The sequence below is a fragment of the Corvus brachyrhynchos genome, unplaced genomic scaffold, assembly GCF_000691975.1.
Source record: "Corvus brachyrhynchos isolate BGI_N302 unplaced genomic scaffold, ASM69197v1 scaffold94, whole genome shotgun sequence".
Taxonomy (NCBI): Eukaryota; Metazoa; Chordata; class Aves; order Passeriformes; family Corvidae; genus Corvus; species Corvus brachyrhynchos.
The window spans coordinates 9,914,657-9,935,261 of record NW_008238330.1 but is presented as its reverse complement, the minus strand read 5'-3'; the positions used below and the strand labels follow the sequence as shown (position 1 = coordinate 9,935,261).

Genomic DNA, 20,605 nt, shown 5'->3' with positions numbered 1-20,605 from the left:
GGGAGTGAGGAGAAAGAAATGGATTATATTGTAACTCATAGGAACATTGTCCTTCCATTTTCCTCTTTTCCTGTGCAGGCAACTAGAATAGATTTAACCTCTGCTCTACTGGGGAAGATAAAAGGTGTTTAAACAGCAGGAAAAATTGTATTTGTCCATCACTTAAGAAAGCAACAGAGCAAATGGGAACCAGTCCAGCTGGACTTTGCCTTTAAACTGCCAGGTTCAAACTCCTGAAATGGGGACTGGTGTGAGACAAGAGTAAGATGGTACAGCCCAATAACTGGGCTCAGAGAAGCCCTTAGAGAAGGCACAGAGCTGCATTTTGGGGAGCTTAACTGACAGACTTGCTTATACACACTCTGTCTTGGAGCTCAAGCCAGCTATCAGGTTTTCACCAGGGACTGTTCTCTTTGTTATATGCAAAACAGGTGGGGTTTTTTTAGCTTTATGTTGTAATACAATTGCCTGCCTTATGGACTCCTTTCCATTGCTGCACCCTGTGAAGAAGTTTGGAGTGTGATCACCCTGAACTTATACATTTAACAATGACTTTTTAAACCTGTTTCTCAAACTCGCCATAGGCTTCCTTTCAGTGTTGCCTTATTCTGGCAAGTTGTCAACATGTATAGTACTGTTGACTTTGCAGTTTGACGTTAAAGCTCTGCCTGGCTGAGCCCTTGCATATTTAATCACAGTAATGCCTATTGGTGGGAAGCGTACCAAAAAAAAGGTAACTTTTAGAAAGGCTTTTCTCAAAAAAGCTTGCATTTCTGTTTTCAGGAGGTGAAATATACCAATTGTTTTAAAGAAATTTATTAGAGGAGAAGGCATTGTTCAAGCAAACATTGAAGAATTATGTTTAAACCTTCCAGACACTAAGAAGAAACAAACCATACCAATGAAAGCTATTTAATTTATATTTTAAAAAGTCACAAAAACATAGTGGGTGATGAGGGGAAGACAACTATTCATCCTCAGAATATAATAGCAAAACCTACATCCAAAACAGTGTGATGGAAAGTGTCCCTAATCTGACTGTTTGTGGGAATTACATGTCAGGAGTCTATCACCCAAAACATTGACTGAAATTTATTACATATTTTTTAATGCAAACTGTGTAAATTAATTGATAAAAGCTTCTAGAACAATCTGATATGCATCTGCATATTTTTGAACTTATTTGGAACTTGGAACTCATAGTTAAATAAAATGTTCTTTGACAGAATTGGTTTTGGTGATAGACATGCTGGGTACCTATTGAGTATTTTTTGCTTCTTTTGTACTTGTAAGCAATCGGTGAAATGCAACCACTTGAGAAAGAAAATGAAACCCAATCTGAGATTCATTCGCACAGCAAGAGTTCTCTTCTCCACAGGTGCTTATTACTATGTTACACATAACCATAACAGCTGAGCCCCATCAGTTGCGACTTGTGATGTGAATAAATCCTGTCATTCGTGCTTCCCACTGTTCCGTGCTTACCCCAGCAGGGACATTTTTTGTGCAGTCATATTTTGTTGCTTGTTTTATTTGCACACATATTCTAGGTATACATCTCTGAATACATTATGTTCCCTCCTTGGAGAAGTAAGTGCACATGAGGGCACATTCAGAGAGCGAGAGGCATTCCCTCTCTATTCTCTGTCTCATCCCCCTCACCTATGTTCTGTTGGGGGAAACAGTGTTGCCTGGGGAGGAAGGGGCAATGTTTGCAATGTCTGGGTGGTTCAGCCTGCTTCTTAGGAATAGCTCCTGCACAGGTGGCTGTCGTCCTTTTGGAAGCGAGTTTTACTTCATGAGACAATCAGTTGTTGTTGGCTGCTCCCCTTTCCTTAGAACATTCTTACAATCTTCTTGCCATTTAAACATCCTGAAGGTAAAGCCTGAGGCTTTCAAACTTGGGATGCCTTGAGGTTCAGCTTGTACCTCCTGATTTTCAGTGCCACAAACTTTCTCAGTGTATCGAGATTGAAGCCCACATCATCCCACTCACAGTGATCATCCAGTGATCACCCATCTGGAGTTATGTGCAAGTAAGGTTTTCTCAGCATTGCTGACAGTAAACCAGTGCCTGCTTTTCACTTCAAGTAATTTTCCTCAAACCAGGCAGGTTGAATTGCTCACCAGAGTTAGGCAGCACTTCACTTCTATATGAAACCCATGTTTTGCTTCCAAGGAAAGAGTTTGGAGAGGAGCCTTTTGGCTTCAAATGACAAGTCCAGTTGACAGTCCCTTTTGCCATTTGACTCCTTATAGAATACCCTTTGGCAGGCAGTGCCTGAGAACCTTAATTTGCTACAGCTGTCAGAGACGTGCATTGCTTTCTTTTCTGTTCTGCCTGGTTTTCTGTGGAAATGAGGCTTTTTCTATCACACTCTCTCTCTCCCAGCCTGTCCAACCCTATCCTATTTACTTTTTTAATCCATTGGCCAATTTTAATCCTGTTTAGCACTGAGGCAGATGCCTTAATGATATTGAGTTCTACCACTATGATGAATACTGGCAGCCAGATAGAGGAGAGAGGTATAATTAATGCCTGTTCTGATGAAAAGATTTCAGTGTGTGCTCAGCTTTTTCTAGGTATCAGGCTTTATTAGCTCTGTTGTGAACAAAACTCCCTGGTTTTATATTGTAAGCATTATTGTAGCCCTCTAATCGGTGGCTTTGCTTCTCTGGTTTATCTTGCTATCATGCATCAGAGCCCTAATGAGGGTTCAAAATGCCACTGAGCATGACAAGGTTGAGTGTGTGGGCTGATACTACCAAGCATCTATGTTACTATTTCTGGGAGATAATAGAACTCCATAAGGGCAAAAATCTCTTCTTTCATCACTCCCCTGGACCCCGATTCCTTAGCAATTCTCAATTAATGGGAAGGCCAGCATCTGCTGCCTGGGGTCCCTATCCTGAGGCAAAGATTGCAGCATCTTGGCCTGCCAAACACTTTTGTACGCCAGAAATCCTCCTTGAATTATACAGCCCTCACCTTCACCAGCTTTTGTTCTGGGACCTGGAGTTCCTGCCTGACCTTCTGTGCAGAAATAGTGCTGTGTCTCGCCCCAGTGCTACAGATCAGCATGCCTCCTGTGGATGGGGGAGTGACGTGGAGACAGTTCACTTCCTCTCCTGTTCCACGAGGAAGATTGTCCACGTAGAACCAAGGTGGGAGGGAGTAATGGAGATTAGGGCAAATTAATCTAGCCATCCCATTGAATCTCTGGGATAGTTCCATCAGTTTACCTGAGGAAGCCAGTTTGACTTGCATAATTCAGACATTTGTCTCTTACATGATAATCTCTTACCTTTCTCCTCTTGCACATTCTGTAAAAATGTGGCAAAACAAGCATGTTCTGCCATCTGGACAAAAAAAAATCCTAAAGAAAGATTATTTACTTGAAAGTCCAAAGAGTATCAGCTTCAACACCTAGTCTAATTTAGTCAAACCCTTGTATAGGGTGTGCGCAGCAGAAACACACATCATTTTCAAATTTTAAATTTATGAAAGTCATATATCAGGAATATGCTTAAATATGATGTATGTGCGAGTTCAAAAATTATATGGTTTAGATCACTGCTTTACTTGTCTTTTAGACTTGAGGTTTAGAATTGACCTGTCAGATTTTCATAAAACAGGCTGGTTTTATTTGTAATGAATCTGAGGAAGAAGTGGCAAATAAGTTGATGTATAGCCTAGTAATGTGATTCTTTTTCAAATTCCAGACTTGGCTTATAATAATGTTAATAGATGATCTTGGTTGAGTTCCTGAATAAGTATGCAATAAGTGTATTCTTTTTTCCTGTAGCAAGATATTTAAACATGAATTTAAGAGTAAGTCAGCATGTCATGATTAAGTCCTCTTGCAATTTAGTCTATTTTGTGGTACCTCTAAATTTTGTTTAGACTTTTCTGTTACTCTAGTCTTACAAGTGGTTTTTATCAGTAATTGGAAATAGTAAGGTACTCACCACTAATTCTGTGAAATAGAATGAATACAAGTATGTATATGCTGTGTTAAAAGCTTTGATTTTACTTGTTTATTTTACTTGTTTTTCATTGATTCTAAATTTTTCTTCTCATAGGGTATGTCCTAGTTGTACATGTCAGAAAATGTGCAACAAGTTTGCAGACTTGTCTGCCTTCACATCTCTTCCTTCTGCATGCTTTTTTATTACTGCTGTCGTGGAATATATTGCCTCATTTGTAAATATCAAAAGCACTGTAAAATGGGAGATAGCAATTCACTTAATACCGCACATGCACAATTTATTTCAATTTTTTTAATAAATGAGCTCTTCTGCTAGAATACTTAGGAATAGAAGAAATGTTATGCAGAGTGCCTGAAAAAACTTTCACAGTTGGCAGTTGTCTTAATATTGGTCCTAACTAGTAAAGCACCCAAATCTCTCTGAAATGAAGGATGTCATTAACATCACTTGACAATTTGGAGCTATTATGGTTAATATGACCCCATGGGTCAGATCTAAGCAAACTTTTTGTTTTCAAAACTATTGGTCGGAAGGATTTTTTTATTACTGTACACCAAGCTTTTTGACTTCCATAAACTGGTTTTTGATTTGTAAAGGGTTCTGAGAACAGCCCTGAATATTCACATGGCATCTATGGCCTGGCACATCTGGAGTGCCTGGAGCAGCAACCTGGCTTCCTTGGGGTTGTCTCTCTGGAACCAAGTAAATTTTGCTCTGGTTTGTGACTCAGGGAGAGTTTAAGTGGGCTGACCATGGGTGACTTAAGGGAACATAGGAGTTTTTGCTTCCCAATTCTAAATTTAGAATATGCATTTCTCATATTCATTTCACATCTGCAAAAGTTATTTGTAGAGTATAACATGAATATGTGAAAAGAGGAGAAAGATTTGCAACTGAAATTTTGTTTATATTTTTGTTCTTTCCCTTTTTATTCCAGTGAAATGAAGCAGAAGTTGGATGAAGAAGGCAACAAGTGCAGCATCCTTTCCAAGCAGCAGAAGTTCAATGAGCACTGCTGCATTCGCTGCTGTTCCCCTTTCACATTTCTTATCAACAGCAAGCGACAGTGCCAAGAATGCAAGTACAACATCTGCAAGAGCTGCAGCACTTACCATAAGAAGGAGAAAGCTTGGATTTGCAGTGTCTGTCAGCAAGCAAGGTAAAGGCTTTTGTTCAACAACCTGTGCAAAGCAGCTGTGGCCTGACCTGAGCTTTTCCTTGTATTTGTCAGTAGTTAACTCTGGTGGGATAGGACATGAAGTACCTGTTTATGTAGGGGTTGATTTGTTCCTGACGTGCCTGGTTTTTGTAGAGGTTAATTTGTTCCGAGAGCGTTTGGTTACCTGTTGCATTTGCCAGGCTTGTTTAGCTGGACTGATGTAACAGCAGGCAGTAATTGGGCACGGCTTGTGCAGGACTGGGATGTCCTGAAACTCCTGGGTTACTAATGGAACCTGAGCACAGATGGTGGTAAGGCAGTTAATAGTTTGGCAGCTAATGCCACTGATGAGTCGGGAATGGAAGGAAGAATATTTGTGAAGAGATCATCCAGCTGTGACTGTGTTTTAGAGTGCTTTTCTAAATGCCAGCTTATTGGTAGGGATGCCTTGAGCTTACTTTGGCAAGTACCCAAAGAAAATAGCAGTGCAACCTGTTATAATTCATAACATCTGTTAAGAATATGCTGCCGGGCCTCTATTTGCAGAGGGTATCAGGGATTCACTATCTCACCCTTCTGAGGGTAGCTGAGCCCCAACAATTAAAGATAGCACCAGAAAAACAAAGCAAAACACTTACCAGTAGCAGAGGGGCTGTTCCTTGGATGGTGACTGATAGTCCCTGTCTCCAAGTTCCAAAAGCAGCCGTAGCTGTGGTGACAGTAGTCCTGATCAAGACCCTTTAACTCAGACGAGAAGGGTGAATGAAGTAACTCATTTCCTTATGGTTTAGTTTTGCCCACTGGTGACTAAATCAGCTGAGCATATGTGACAAAGATGGCTGTTTCTTCTTCATCTTTCTCTTTAGTGGAGAATGCAGGATGAAGACAAGAGACAAGTCCCTTTGCAATGCTGTATGATACTCCTGTGCTCACCAAAGCCTTCCTATTCCCTCTTGTTTCCCATTAACACCCACTTGAAATGTAAGCTCTCCTATAGTATCTGTGAATTAAGTGTGTGTCCTTTGACACAGGTCCTTAAAATCATAGGGATCCCAGATGGACGATGCTGTATTTCCAAACATCAGTCTTTGAAAGTGAAGGTGGTTGTGTTCCTTGGGGCACCTGATCCTTCTCCACTTTTTACCTGGGAAAACCTACAGAAACCCCCTTTTCCCTGGTGAGGAGGCAGATGAATGACAGGAGTATCTTTTCCAGCAACACAGAGCTGTGGAGCCAGTTCTTGTTTCTAACTTAGTCATTCAACCATTTCATATTACACCTTTTTCTTCCATTTAACCCGAGTTCACCTATACGGGCAGCAGCACAGCAGCCAGGTTTGTGGATGCTGATGAACTGCACGTAAAATACCTTTTGCTGACTCCACAGAAAATGCCTCAGAAGAATTTAATTTCAGAAGAAAAATCTATAGCTATATTACAAAAATGCTATTTCTGACCCTTGAAGTCAGGGCTTTTCCCACAATCCTGTGCAGCCCTCAGAGCCACCCACCTGTAACTCAGTTATAAACATTTTCTTTATTTATGAGACCTGAGACATAGCTTGAGTTATTTTTCAGTGAATAAATTAACTAACACTGCTACTAATCATTTTATGTTCCAGTTTATTGGACTGTACTACTTACAAATCCCTGTAGGTAGGTCAGGGGCTAGTATTCCTTAGGAAGTGCTGATGTATTTTGATCTGGTGGGGACTTGTGTTCTGGGGTGGGGTGGTATGATTTTTTGGGTTTTAATTCTCAGTATTTCTTCTAGGAAAAAACACAGGGGAAAACACAACAGTCTGTTGTGAGTTCCTGTTGTCTTCTCAGTGACTTATTCCTCAGGTGGACTGTGTTCTCCTGCCCCTCTCCAGCTCCTCTCCTTGTGTCTTTTATTTTTTCCTTTGATAAGGCAGCACAGGTAGTGGAGGTGTTTCTGGGTTTAGCTGTTACTTGCCTGCACATCTTACTGCACAATAGATAGTGAGCTGTAGTGGGCTAGAAAAATCTGAAGACCGTGTTCTACCAGTTTGTGCTCATCAGCTCGTCACTACAGCAGTACTCAAATAACCCTGAGTTTTATGTCCAGTATGTATTTAGAATATGTCAATGAGCTCTCTGATGTCACAAGCAGTTTTCTCCAGTATAAAAGGCTACAAAGGAGATGTAATCAAGTGAAGCCCTTCAATCTGGGTTTAAAGTCCTCCTGGGAGTTGTACCCTTTTCTTTAGACTCTCTTATTTCCTATTATCTTCCTCTGAATGAGTGACATCAACTTTGGTAGATTTTAAATAGTGTCCTGGCAGATTCCCATGCCAAGGTGAGGTTGACACTGAAGAAAATCTGACATGTTGAGTTAGTCTTTCAAGGCTTGACCATAGTGGAGATACCTGTTCTGTTGAAGATGATTTTTCATCTTCCATGGCAGAGAGCTGTATTAGCATTTAGCAGAGAGCAAAAATTCAGGTTGGCATTTGAAACATAGAACATTTGTAGAAAAACGGTCAAAGAAGTTAATCTCTACTTCTTCCAAAAGCAGAAAACTCATCATTAATAAGCCAATGAAAACTTTGGTGTTTGAATTCCTTTAAAGCACATCTCCTGTTGCAATGCATCTTTTAAAAGTCAGAAATTGGGCTTGGTATGGAATTTCAGGCTCAAAAATGTCTTTACAGCAATGTCGGAATTAATCTTCTGAAGAACAGGAGAACCTTCCTTCAATTTCCCAATTTCCCAGATTTAGCACACATTCTGCAAATGCTTTTTGATTTGGAGTTATCTCTGAATACTATTATTAATGTTCTTGGGGTTTTCTTCTCTCATATGTATCTTCTTAGTCTGTAAGTACTCTATGCTAAAGTTATGTAATACTCATTTCAAGGTTTTGATTTGTATAGTGCAGTTGGGATTCTTCCAAAGCTTTGTACAATGTCTCCTTGTTAGACACCTGTCAGACAATGTATTTAGGCAGCTTGCTGAGGTCTGTACTTTTTAAGTCTTCTTGGCTTAGTAGATTCCAGGCACAGTTTCTTTGCCCTCTGGATTAGTGCTTTTGATGCCAGACACAGAGGTTCTTTGCTCATTTAATAGAAATAGGGCATGCTTTCCATGTGTCTGAGACCACTTTTCCATTCTTCAAGGAGCCGTATCCCAGAACACCCTGCTTGTGATACTCTGCTTTCCAGTTTAACACTTTTACTAATAAAAATAATTTTTTAAACTAGCATAATCCATTAAAATGTGTATTTTTGCAGGTTTTCTAAACTAATTGCATTTTACTTCTGGACTGTAGTATGAGTATGTAGAGTCCAATCCAAAATAAGGTGTACAAACAACTGGCTGTCCACCTCAGCTTTTCATGAGTATCATGTATGAATCCTTCTGCATTCTTGGTTCACTTCTTCTGGTCTCACCATCTGTATGTCAAAAGATTTCTGTCTCTGTTGTGAGTGGGAGCATGGGCACCTAATCCTTTCATGCCTTCACATCCATGCGTTGTGTAATTTTCTCACTTGTTCTCAAAACTCTTGCTCAGGTGATGAGAGTGCATCACTTAGTGGACTCTTGCTTTGCTTTCTTGGGCCAGGCCATGGGTAAGAGGGTCTGCAGGAAGTCATTATTCTGCTTTGTAAGAGCTGCTATGTTGGTGATGGTCCTTTGCTAGTAACAGCTATTAAGAGACAGAGACCTAGTCACTGGTCCTTTTCTTTTTTGTGTCATTAACTAGTGAAAAAACAGTCATGCTGCACATACTCAGACTTCCTGCAGTCAAAGTGATGTTTTGGGTGGCTCAAACTGGGTCCCAAAAATTGTCGCACTGGTTGCTTGCAGCACAGATTTATTTGAAAGTTTAGGAGAACTGCTCTTTTTTTATTAACTTTGGTTTTCGTACTCCCAATTTAACTGCTGCTTTTAAAATGAAGAAAGCGAAAGTATCTCAATTACCTTCATTGACTCTTCAATCCAGAGTTATGGCTGAATGTTCATTACATTTTCTTTTGAGTTTGTTGAGGTGCCTGGTCAAATATAACTAGACTGTAACAATTTGCATCAGTAGCAAATGTAATTGTCTCACTGGAACTTGAAAATTAGCTAGACTAATTAGATATGCCATGGGGATTTGTAATGCACATCAGAGTGAGGTTTGAGGAAATGCATTAAGGTCTAGTCTACTTGCAGAACCCAGTACATTTTTCTGCAACTGACTTGTATTGGGATTAGCACTAATGTAGAAGTGGAGCAATGCTTCTGATAAAATGAAAATTGCAACAGAAAATAAAAGTCTAGACTCACTTGGCAGGCAGAACACTCTTCAAATAGAAAGAAGCTTTGCCAGCCTCAGGAACAGTCCTAAATAAAACCTTTATATTTAATACGGTTTTGTTTGGAGGGCTCTGTAAAACAATGTAATGTGTTTTAATGTCAGCAGAACAAAGCAGGTATTTGTGGAAACATGATAAAGTTGAAGTTAGCCTACCGATAGGATACATCTCTTCTGCTTAGCTGATGCAACTTTTAGTGTAAAACTCTTTACAGTCTTTAGAGGGAAAAAGAGGATAAAAGCACCAAAATTTGGCAAAACCTTGGTATGGTACTTGAGGAAAAGTAGTACTTCTAGTTAATAACTGAACTTTGTATTTGTTTGTCAGTGCATTTGGCTGTAACAAAACAGTTTCAGGACTTAGTTGTGGAAAACTAAGGAAGATATAATGCTGCTTAGCAATTGTGTTTTGCTTTCAAGCAGGCTCAACCATCTGGTAAAAGGAAGCCGAAATGTATTTTAGGTAGTCTGCCTCAGCCATAGCTTGGAGCTTTGTGTACAGTTTTGTGACAGTTGCTATTTCTGCTGTTTGAGGTCCCTGTCTGACATTAGTGAGAACTTCTACAGAACTTGGAAGCTGTGACATTGTCAAGTAAATGCCAGGAAATGTGTTTTTGCTTCCGAGATCATAGAATTGTGTAGGAACGTTCACTTGCTCTGTGGCATAGCACAGATAATTAAGTCTTAGTTCTACCATGTGCATGTTGTCTTCATTTGACCCATATGGCTCTTGTTCTGCTTTTTAAAAAATTCTCTGAATGATCCCGTTCATATTGTACTTAAAGCATTTACTAATTTTAAGTAAATTGCAGTGAAAATTATTCTTCTCAGATGTATATACTTGTAGAAATTGATGCAATTCCTTCCAAAAATGCATGCTGCTCTATTCAATTTTTTTTCTTCCTCCTTATCCTGCCCCTGTCTCTTTGTTTTGTATCCTGCCTCTTGACCTCCTTGTCCTTACCATGCTTTAGCATCACAGTAGATCATAGACAGCATATCCTTTTGTTCACTGTACCCATGAAGAGCAAGGACAAGAGCTTTGATTTTGCACAGAAGCCAAGAACAGTCTTTGGTTTATTCAGTTGTTCCCTAACTTGATGAGGAGAGAGAGAAATGTGCAAACTAGTTGCTTTGACAGGTTGATCTCTGCTGGGTTTTTTGCTATACTGATCTATCTTAATTATTTTGAAGTATGCACTGTGAAGATTTCATTTCTGCAAGACAGAATAAAACTGAACTTGCATAACATACAGTAGACTGCATTGCTGCACTCAGCTTTAAGAAAAGCATCTAAAAATGGAATTGAAGAGGAGAGTAGGAAAGAGAGTTCTATTAAAACAGCTAAATACAAGTGCTAATTAGGTGATGTTTTCTAGCTTTAAGTAGCCTTGGAAGTGAACGTGTGCCTGAACGCCTGGAGGAGTAATCAGTGTTTTAGAAACTCTGGTTCCCAGTTTTAGCTGTCAAGTGACCTTGGGGAAATTTCCATGTATCAGGTTTCCCCATGTGCAGAATGGATTTGATGATCCTGAGGCCTTGGAGGTGAGTGGTTGAAAAGTTAAGTGCTCTGGTTGTAAAGCACTAAGTGTTATTAATGTACTTTTATTAGATGAGTTTTGCTGCAGTCAACATGGCTAAGCCTTTGGGTTTCTCAGTTGCACAGAAAGGTAAGTGCTTGGATTCTTGTAGGGAATGAATGAGGGGTAGAGTATCATGGCTTTATGTTCAATGTTAATATATAAATGCTTGCTTGTGTTTGGCTTCACCTACCTTCAGCAAGTCATTGTAAGAAAGGCTATTAAACATTTTCCCTAGTAGGAATAAATATTACGTAAATAACGTGCAAAAATATTGGGACTGCTAACCTGGGAGGAGCTGGATATGAAAGGATGTAACAGAGTTATTCCTCATAATAAGCAGCATACAAATTATAGGTTGGACTTACTTAGCCTTTCAGTTTTGCAAAAGCTGAGGGACTTTCAGTGAAGGTGACAAATTAAAAGCTAATTAAAATTGCACAAGATTCTTTAAGTATGGGCACTTAAGTGTCAGGTGGGGACATCATGCCTTACAGTACCTGAGATGGAAAACCGTAAGTATAGAGCACAATTAATGGAAATTGTGTCAATTCTGCAACTGGAACTTCATGTGCTGTTCATCATAAAATGTATGTGATAAAGCAAGAAGTCGTGCTGTGGTTAACACTCCAGCGGTAGCTTTAAGCAGAGCAGAGTGCCCTTTCACATAGACATATCACTGAACACTTTTTAATTAGCACGAGTGAAAGATTGCTACCTGGTTTGATGTATGTTTGTTTCAGCATTTGGTGAGTCTTCCTGTTTTCTTCTGTTGTATTTGTGCAAACACCAAGCTGTAACAAAGTACAGAAATTGGTCTGTTGCTTCAGCTGAGGCTGACAATCCCACCTTAAGGAGTGAAGACAGCTTATGGCCTGCACTCTGCCAGTCCCCAAGGGACATGCTGTGTGCATGCCCTTTGCGGCTTCTATTCATAATGTGTGGTGGGGCCCACTGTGAGTTGAGGAACCGGGAGGTGGTGCCATGGTGCAGTGAAGGAAGATTCTTCTCCCACTAAAGCACCACATCCTAAAGCTAAGTAGCTTCTATATAACTTGCACAAGGAGAGAAGGCTATTTTATACCTGTATTGTATGCCTCTCTGACTCTCTCATTATAGTCTGTATATGAAGACTATTTCGACTGTCCACAAGTAATTCAGATTATTTTGCCAAATTATATTATTTTTATCCTACTTCCTATTGATAAAGGAGCTCTATGCTTCCTCAGTGCTTTTTTTTTCTCCAAAAGATTTATCCTGTTAACTGTGAACAGCTGCCCAATTACGTGTGGGTACCCTTAGAAGCATTATAAATGCTGTCGTTAACAAAGGGGTTTTTCTTCTTGGTGAGAAAATTGGAAATCCTCCAGACTTGTAGCCAGTGGCATCGAATGGCAGTAACAAATGTGTCTTTCCTCTGGCTAGTGCAGTTTGCAGTATTACCCTCTTAAAGTGTTCTTGTGTTACCAAAGAAGTTAAAGTGAGAATTTAATTTGTCATTTTAAAAAAGATTGACCACATCAATAAATAAGTCACTCCATGTTCCTATTGTTCAGGCCCACCTCTCACATGAAATAGACACTGAAGCACTCACTGCTTAAGTGTCTCTGGTAAGAATGAGATTCTACATTCACATGTTTCATCCTGCTTCTTCAACTTGAGGGAAAAGGAAGGTGGAAAAAGCAATTGCTCTGTTTCTGACAAAGATGAGGTTTTCCAAACTTGTGTGCTGAATTAAGTATTTGGGTTTCTTGTACTTTTTTTGTAGTAGCATATCTTTTCTGCATCTAGGTTTTTGTGAAGTCTTCTTTTAGATAAGCACTGCATGAGTCTGGTTAGAGAGTTAATTACTCTTCTTACATCTTCCACTCTCTCAGCTTTCAAAATATGACCCTAGATTTGTGGATCATGAACTAAGTGGTGATGGTTGCCAGTTACCTGTACTGGAAGTGCGTTTCATGCACTTTCCTGTCTTACATCCCACCTGTGTCTTTTGCTAGCGCTGTCCAGGCAAACATCTTGTCCATTTTAGCCCAGGAGCTAACAGAAAGCTCTTTCATTGATCTTTCATTTATCTTTATCTATTCACAAATAAGATCATGTTAACATAGTGGAAAAGCCATCTCTGACCTAAAGCTGTCTTTGAGTTTGTACCCCCATTCATTTCAAGCTGTTTTATTCTTTTTTATTTAATTATTTCTGCAGAAGCAGCTTCAAAAAATGAAGATTGAATTTTGAAAGAGTGCCTAAATAAAAATTGCCTGAAACCAGAACCCTTTTGTTTGCAGAAGTTGTGAACTCTTTGGAAGTGCCATTTCATCACAGGAAAAAAAACCCTTTTGTTTTCAGATTAGTATCGGATTTGTAGAGCGCTTGGGATTTACCTTGATAAATTGTTTTCATCAGAAAGGTGCTGTAGTAGAATGAAAATTCTTCACAGTAACTGGAAAATACTGAGGGACAACATAAAAATAATCATACCAAATATGCCTTCCGTTCTCCTCATACCCCCATCCCCCACCAAAATACTTGAAAATTCTCTATGTTTCTGGGAATCAGTGTGGTGTGCCTTTACAGTTTGGCTTTTGTCTCTAGATGTTAGAAGCCAACAGGGAGTTGCTAACACTCTTTTGGAGGGGTTTTGTTAGTCCCTTTGTTCGAGGGCTGTTCTGTGACTGAGCGGCCAGTGCCTTCCCTGAATGAACATTTTTGCTTTGGGAAGGAATCTTTGTAAGGTAATGAGGTGGGTGTGAGTGCTGGATCTGTAATACTGCCTGTCCTGATTGTTTTGATTTGAAATTTAATATGCTGTAAAACTTGTTGTTGTAATTCAGCAAATGATGTCTCTGGGCTATACATGGGAATCAGATGCCCATACTGGTTCATTTTGGTTTCGTCTCTGTTTCTGTCCATTGATGTGAAGACTTGTGGGGTGCTTCTCCAGGCCCCAGACTGAAAGAGCCCTCCTTCTCTTTTCATTAAGGTCCCAAGAGATAATTAGTGTTGAATGAAAGTTTGTTCATCTAATTAGGAAATACTGTTTCCCATCGTCAATCATGCTCTGAGGTTGTATGTGAGATTAACAGTGTAATGGAGACATCATGGCTCGCATTGTTTTCAATTTGCTGATGACAGATTTGCTTTGTGTTCGCGGTTTTTCCTGGCTCTCGATGTAGGGGCTTGTAGAACAGTGCCTGGAATATAGAAAATTGAATAAATTTATATTTAAATATAAATTGAGATAGAGGAAACCCATATAAAGAATGGTAGTTATTGCGTCAGGAGTCACAGTTGTAATTTTGTCTCACTGATGTGTTTGCAGGACTTTGTAACCTAGGGGATTTCTTGAGTTCTTTGTATCTCAGGTAGTTGCAACTGTCAAAAGAGCTTTCAAACTCTGGGTTGATAAAAAGTGAATTAATATCTGTTAGCAAGGAAAAAATTTCTGATGACTTGTCTCAATCCTGCAAATTCACCAGTAGCCAGGCCTCTGTCTGTGGTGGCAAAGCATACCTCTGATCAAACATGTGTTTGAAAATTGTCCTGGGGGAGAAAACTGTAGAGTGCTGTACTGAGAAGTGTGAATGCAGCTCCATTGTGAGCTACATTTTTAATGACTCTGCCTCCTGTGCTTCAGAAATCCTGAGCCATTCATCTCGGGGAAAGGGGTGTGTGTGTGTGTGTGTGTGTGAAGTAGTTCTCTTACATGTTTTAAAAACCCCCACCACATTACAACTGGTGCTTTTCAGTCTTTGGCATTGTGACCTATCACAAAATGCCCTCTTGTGTTTTGCATCTAGGCTCAAAGGACTATTGGATGTGAGGAAATTTAAGGCTAATATTTTGGAACATGTCTGTATCAGCACTGCTCCCTGAAACTCTTTCTCTGAGTAAAGAAACGAGACCACTCGCACAGAAGACATACTTATCTAGTGTCTGTGTTAGTCCTGAGCATAGTGTGGCAACAGTGGTTATTTTTCTCCTAATGGAAATTATAATTAGAAATTGAATATTCTTGAGAGACACCAGCTTTCAAAGCAGTCTTACATAGGTTTGGGGTAGAGAGGGTTGGTTTTGAGACCTGTAAAAGCATACTTTATTGAGTCCATTCTGTGTGGTACATTTAAATACTGTATTTTCCATTTTTAAAGTGTTGCAGTTGCTACCAAAGAAGGTGGTTCTGGCAAGAGAAACAGCAACAGAGTAGAGTGAAAGGAGATTGACAGGAAAAGTCTAAGGAGGAGGGTGGGGGAAATAGTACAATTGCAGTTCGAAAAATTAGTCATGTAACGTGTCATTGTAATTCCCAACTGGCAATTAAACAGCACATATCTGCATAAAGGATTAGTAACACTAGAGGGTAATGTTCAGGATCTTGAACAGCACTTCCAGTATATAATTTGCAAATGGTTTGATGGATACCTGCCTCACACACTCCATAAACTACCACATTCCAGTGCTTAATATAATTAGTCCTAACAAAAACAGACCTCCAGCTCTACAGGTAGCTGGCTATGACTTGATAATATGTTGCATTAATAGACTTGAAAAAAAACAAACATAAAACCAACAAAACAAAAAGGGACAGCCAGCCAGAAAAATTACAATGTTTATTTCTCCTCATGTGTTCTGTGCCAGCCCCCAGGGCTGTAGTGGCTGGGCCTCCAGCAACCTCCTCTCTGGTGATAAGAGAGGTCCAAGGTGAAACAGAGCAAGTGATTCACAGCAGGTTGTACAGGGCTTACAAAGGAAGCAAGTAAGAGCCTGAGAAAATTGCAGAGGTAAATTCAAAACAATGCACATTGAGCTCTCTGTAGTGTTATCACTTTTGTGATACCTCTTTTTAGCGACAGCTCACTTTTGATGGGATTAATGGATGCCAAATAAGCTTCTCAGGTGATCACCATGGACCAGCTACAGTAAAAGCATCTAGAATAATCTGGATGTGAAAAACGTTGAGGAGGGAGTTTTGGGACAGAAACCCTCTTTGATCTCAGACAGCAGAGACTTCAGCCTTGCAGCCTTTATTTAAATCTACTTTCAAAGGGATATGGAACATTGTGCTAAGTGAGCATATATGTCACCTCTGGAAGGTTTGCTCCAAGTTTGGCAGTGTCCTTCCCACAGCTGCCATTGCTCAGATGCACCAGTTACTGATATTAGAGCATCATGTGAGAAAATTACAGTCTCAAAATTCTGAAAGTCAAGATGTAGCTCCCAGCTTTCCTTCAGATGATCTCTGTCTAAGGGCAGCTGTGTTAAATTTTGCATGCCCCAGGTCCTTTTTGGTGAAATATAAAAGATGATGATGGCAGTTCCTTTATGTTTAAGTGTAGAGCTTCTCAGGAAAGCACCACCTTACATTTGGCTCAGATCTTAGGCACACAGTACAGCTGATGGGTGCTACCAGGATGTAAATGCAGACCAGCACCTCTTCTGGACTCTCTTATTTTATACAACAGTGCGTGGTTTGGCCTTTTTATGGGCTTAGTTAGCTCCTGTCACACTCCTGTCGCACTGAAGATTCTGCTTCACTCAGTTCGCATGTACCACTCCAGTTATTAAAGGGCACATTGAAAAGTTGCCACTGCAGCATTGCTTAAGCTGAAAAGTGTTGTCAGAATTACTTTGTAAAATACAAAGTGAATGTATGCATTCTCACTGTTGAAGCTAGGCAATGACTTCTAAATTGTGTTGAATCTCATGAGCTGTCTGATATTTGCACACTTTTCATTTAGGTTATGAAGACATCATTGTGGCTTTCAAAATTATTTGGACACTTCCATTTTCCTGGACGGTTGCTGATGCTGATTCTGTGAATTTCAGATGTCTTTGAATGGTTTATGAAGGGTAGAAGAACTTCAAATCAAAACATAACTTTGATGTATATTTAAAGGTAGAAAATTAATACACAGATCCTGCTGTGGAGGAAGAGGGTGTTTCCTCCATGTCTCTACATATGCTATATCACAGATATATGTATGAGGACTCATAGATGGTTATTTTTTATAGTACATGAAGGGAGGAAATATTTTTTTACTCCGTAGGTGACAGAATTCATCAGGTGAGGAAGTAGAAGGTGGACCTGGATTCTGCTTCCTGCTCAGAAGGTGCTCACCATCTGGTGTTGAGTAGGTCACTCTGGCTTTCCTTTTTTTGCTCCATTTTGAGAGAAATGCAATCCCTACCTTGATAAAGCTCATGTGAACTTTATATATGTATGTATGTGTGTGTATATATATATATATATAAAAATATAATTTTTTATATATATATTTATTTATATAATTTTTTTTTATTTTTTACTTGCTGTCATACAGACTTGGAGTGCTTAAATAAAAACCATGGATGTGACAGGCTCCATATGGAAAATCAGGATTTTGGAAGGCTCCAGGCTCTGAAAATCTTACTATGTCTTGAATGATGAACAACAGATACACCATCCACTTAACTAGGTCAGACATTTTAAAGCTTTTCTCCTTCTGCATCCTCTGTAAGGATCAGTCCAGAGCCTCGTCTCATCTATCAGAAGTAGGGTATCTCTAGTCTACTTTTCTCTATTATCCTTACTGTGTGTCTGTGTGCTCTGTGCCTTGTTTTGGCCAGAGTTTGAAGAAGGGCTTTCCAAGGCAGAAGAGCATGCTAGTTTGTTTTACACACAAGGTAGGTCCATGGTCAGAAAAGCATCAAAATGGCTCATATTTTGCTTCCCTGTGTGCTGTAACATGTGAAAACAGTGGGATGCTGGGGACACAGAGCTGGGATTTCTGCCTTCAGATTAAAAAAACCCTACTTTGTAGGCTTTTAAAAGTTGATTCCCACTGCAGTGGTGTGTTTTTTCAGCAGTCAAGGCAGTGCAGTTGAACCTGAGAGACACCTGTTGGAAAAGCAGCCTTTCCTGTCCAAATGATTGTCAAGTGAAGTCTGAAGAGAGCTCACTGGAAAATTCCTTAGCGGAGAACACAGCAGATGGGAAATCTTGATCAGAAAAAAACCAAAACATAAAAATAAAGCCTTGCATTTAGTGAAGGGAAACACCTCCTCCGTAGTAGCTGTCTTTAGCTGCTAGGTTTCATGGGTTTAATAACTTTTTTAATAGTGAAGAAAAAATCTAAGAACTGTGATTCTCCTAGTTATCACATAGACATTATCATACATTCTAACAGACTGTTTCAGGCTTGTGTCCAGGGCTAGCTGATTTGGTTGAAATTGGCCAGCTGATACAATAAACTCTAAAAATTCTCTTATAATGAGATTTTTCACAAGTAGCCTGGTCCATTGTGATGGCATTTCTTAAATCATAGCAAATCCTGTTCATGAAATCAGGTATGGGTATACTTTATACAAATGGAAGCTCCTCCTGTCCTTTCTGGAAGGACCAGTAGATGAAGTTTACGAAGTGCACCTGGGGAGCCAGGTCAGGAATGAGAGCTTAATATAAGTGAGAATTTAAGTTCTGTAAGTAATTTCCTTTTAGCAGGGCTTGTAGATACAGAGTGAGCTAGCTTATATCCTACGTGTTTCATCCTGCATGTTTCAACTAACTTCCATTGCTATAAGGTATATAAGAGAAAATCAGCGTGTTATAAACATGAATCTTGCCCTTCATTGGTAAGATCTGGGTCACTCTGCAGGCATGCTTTGTATATCGAGGAGATTGTTATTTAAGAATTATCGATGCTTAAATTATGTTATTTATTTAAATTACGCTTATATTCTGTTATTCACATTTTGCAACAAAAAAACTCAGATACTATGTGGTGAGAAAGAATTAGCTTAATCAGAGAATGCTTTTAACTGGGAGTCTGTATTAGCCAGAATTTCCTTAGTAGTGGGCAATTTCTGTCAAGGCAAGCCAGAAAGCATAACTGCCTTACCATGCTTTTGTGATGGCTTTCTCGTGCTAAAAATGTCTTTTGCCTTTGGTAGCAAAGATTCTGGCAAATATAAAGAGATCTGGGGTGGGGAACCAGATGCTAAGTATCTTCATTGCTTCTCTGTGGTGAGACTTTTTCTAATCCTGTCAGAACAACAACATATTGGTTGTTTGACTCTTTTTCCTATTTGACATATATGTAAGATAAGCAGAAAATCTTCTTCTTCCCTCATTTAAAATGACTTGCTCTCACTAATGCACCATCTTCCTAGAGGAGGTGAAGTGTTCTGTGGTACATAATATAACAAATCTTCAGAGCCCCTGCACTGGCACAGTGCTGTTTCCAGAGCACTAAGGTTCTCTCAGGCACAGATCTCACAGGTCTGTTCTGCTTTTAATTCTAGCTGAATAATTGTCTCCAGATGCTTCTATAGATTCATCTCGATCTGAACACTGCCCTCAGAATAAATGCAGCATTTACAGCCCCTGAAAGTCTGCAGAAAGCAAAATGCTTCTGCCATTATCGTTACTGTTGGGATTTATTAGACTGCTGCTTTTATGCCTAATAATTAAAAAACCTGCAGTGTCAGTGGATATTGCCACGGGTCTGAAATAAATTAATTCAAGCTGACATCAAGATTTAATTGAGCTTTGCTTTTTCTTATGACAAGGAGCTGTACCATCTCACTATTTTTTTTTAATTGCTAAGTTAGTCTGAGTTTGCAATAGAAAAAAAATTTTTTTTCAAGAGATAATATGCTCTTCCCATGAGGTGAGCTGCCTAGCTTTCTGCTTTTCCAAAAGTATCTCAGTTTTTGGTTATTTTCCTCCAGTTACTCCTGTTTTCATAAGTTTACAGTGAAAGATCACAAAATACTTAGGGTCTTTTAATTGGTTTACACAAAGCCTCTGCAAGATGTCATTTCAGGTTCTGTGTTTGCTTTGATGCCAAGGATTTAGTTGTGTGTAAAAGTACCATGTCTAAATGGCTTTTCCGTGTATTTACAATCTCTTTGGCCTTGTTACAAGAAGGACATGAGAAATGTTAATTTAGGATATTTAAAAATCCACAATGGTGCTGTCAGAGGGAGGAAAAACCACCCTGAAACCAAATTTGCCATTCAGATTCAGCATGCATATATCTAGTGGGATCATGTGGTCCTGGTTTAGCTCATATAAATAAATATGAACTATAAATAAATATTCACTAACATCATCTGTGAAATTTACTTGATGTTATTATATCAATACTGTTTGTGCTTCAATAATTGAAGTTCAAATGAATTAAATATTTGAAGCAGAGCTCCACAAGAGGGATACTTCACAAGAGGTATCCTTCATATTGCTGCTAACATTAACAAATACCTCTAGGGGGTTGAAGTAAATATTTTGAAAATTTTATAGATATCTTGATTAATTTGAATTTAATCTAATTTCAAAGTAATTTCTCTCCATAGTACAGCATAATGACAGAACAGGGCAGGTTGTTCAGACTTCCCATTTCACTAAATCACTGAAGCCTTTTGTTATGTATGGGGAATTTCCTCTTAGGACATGGTTTTTCTGCCATTCTCTATAATGAAAGTTTCTTTTTCAGCAGGGAATTAAGACATGATGACAGAAACTCTTAAAATCCCTTTGCTGTCTCAGAATTATTTCCCCTATCTTGTTCTGTTCAGCA

General features: G+C 39.3%; 1 protein-coding gene across 8 annotated transcripts in view; it reads left to right on the top strand.

The window, feature by feature from the left end:
- The window catches only part of MYRIP (myosin VIIA and Rab interacting protein), a 195,657-nt gene that overhangs the window by 75,854 nt on the left and 99,198 nt on the right, over positions 1-20,605 (top strand). For all 8 annotated transcript variants that reach the window (XM_017734510.1, XM_017734507.1, XM_017734504.1 and 5 more), the window contains exon 2: positions 4,928-5,149. In XM_017734510.1, coding sequence (XP_017589999.1) covers positions 4,928-5,149 — 222 coding nt within the window. The remainder of the gene's footprint in view (positions 1-4,927; positions 5,150-20,605) is intronic.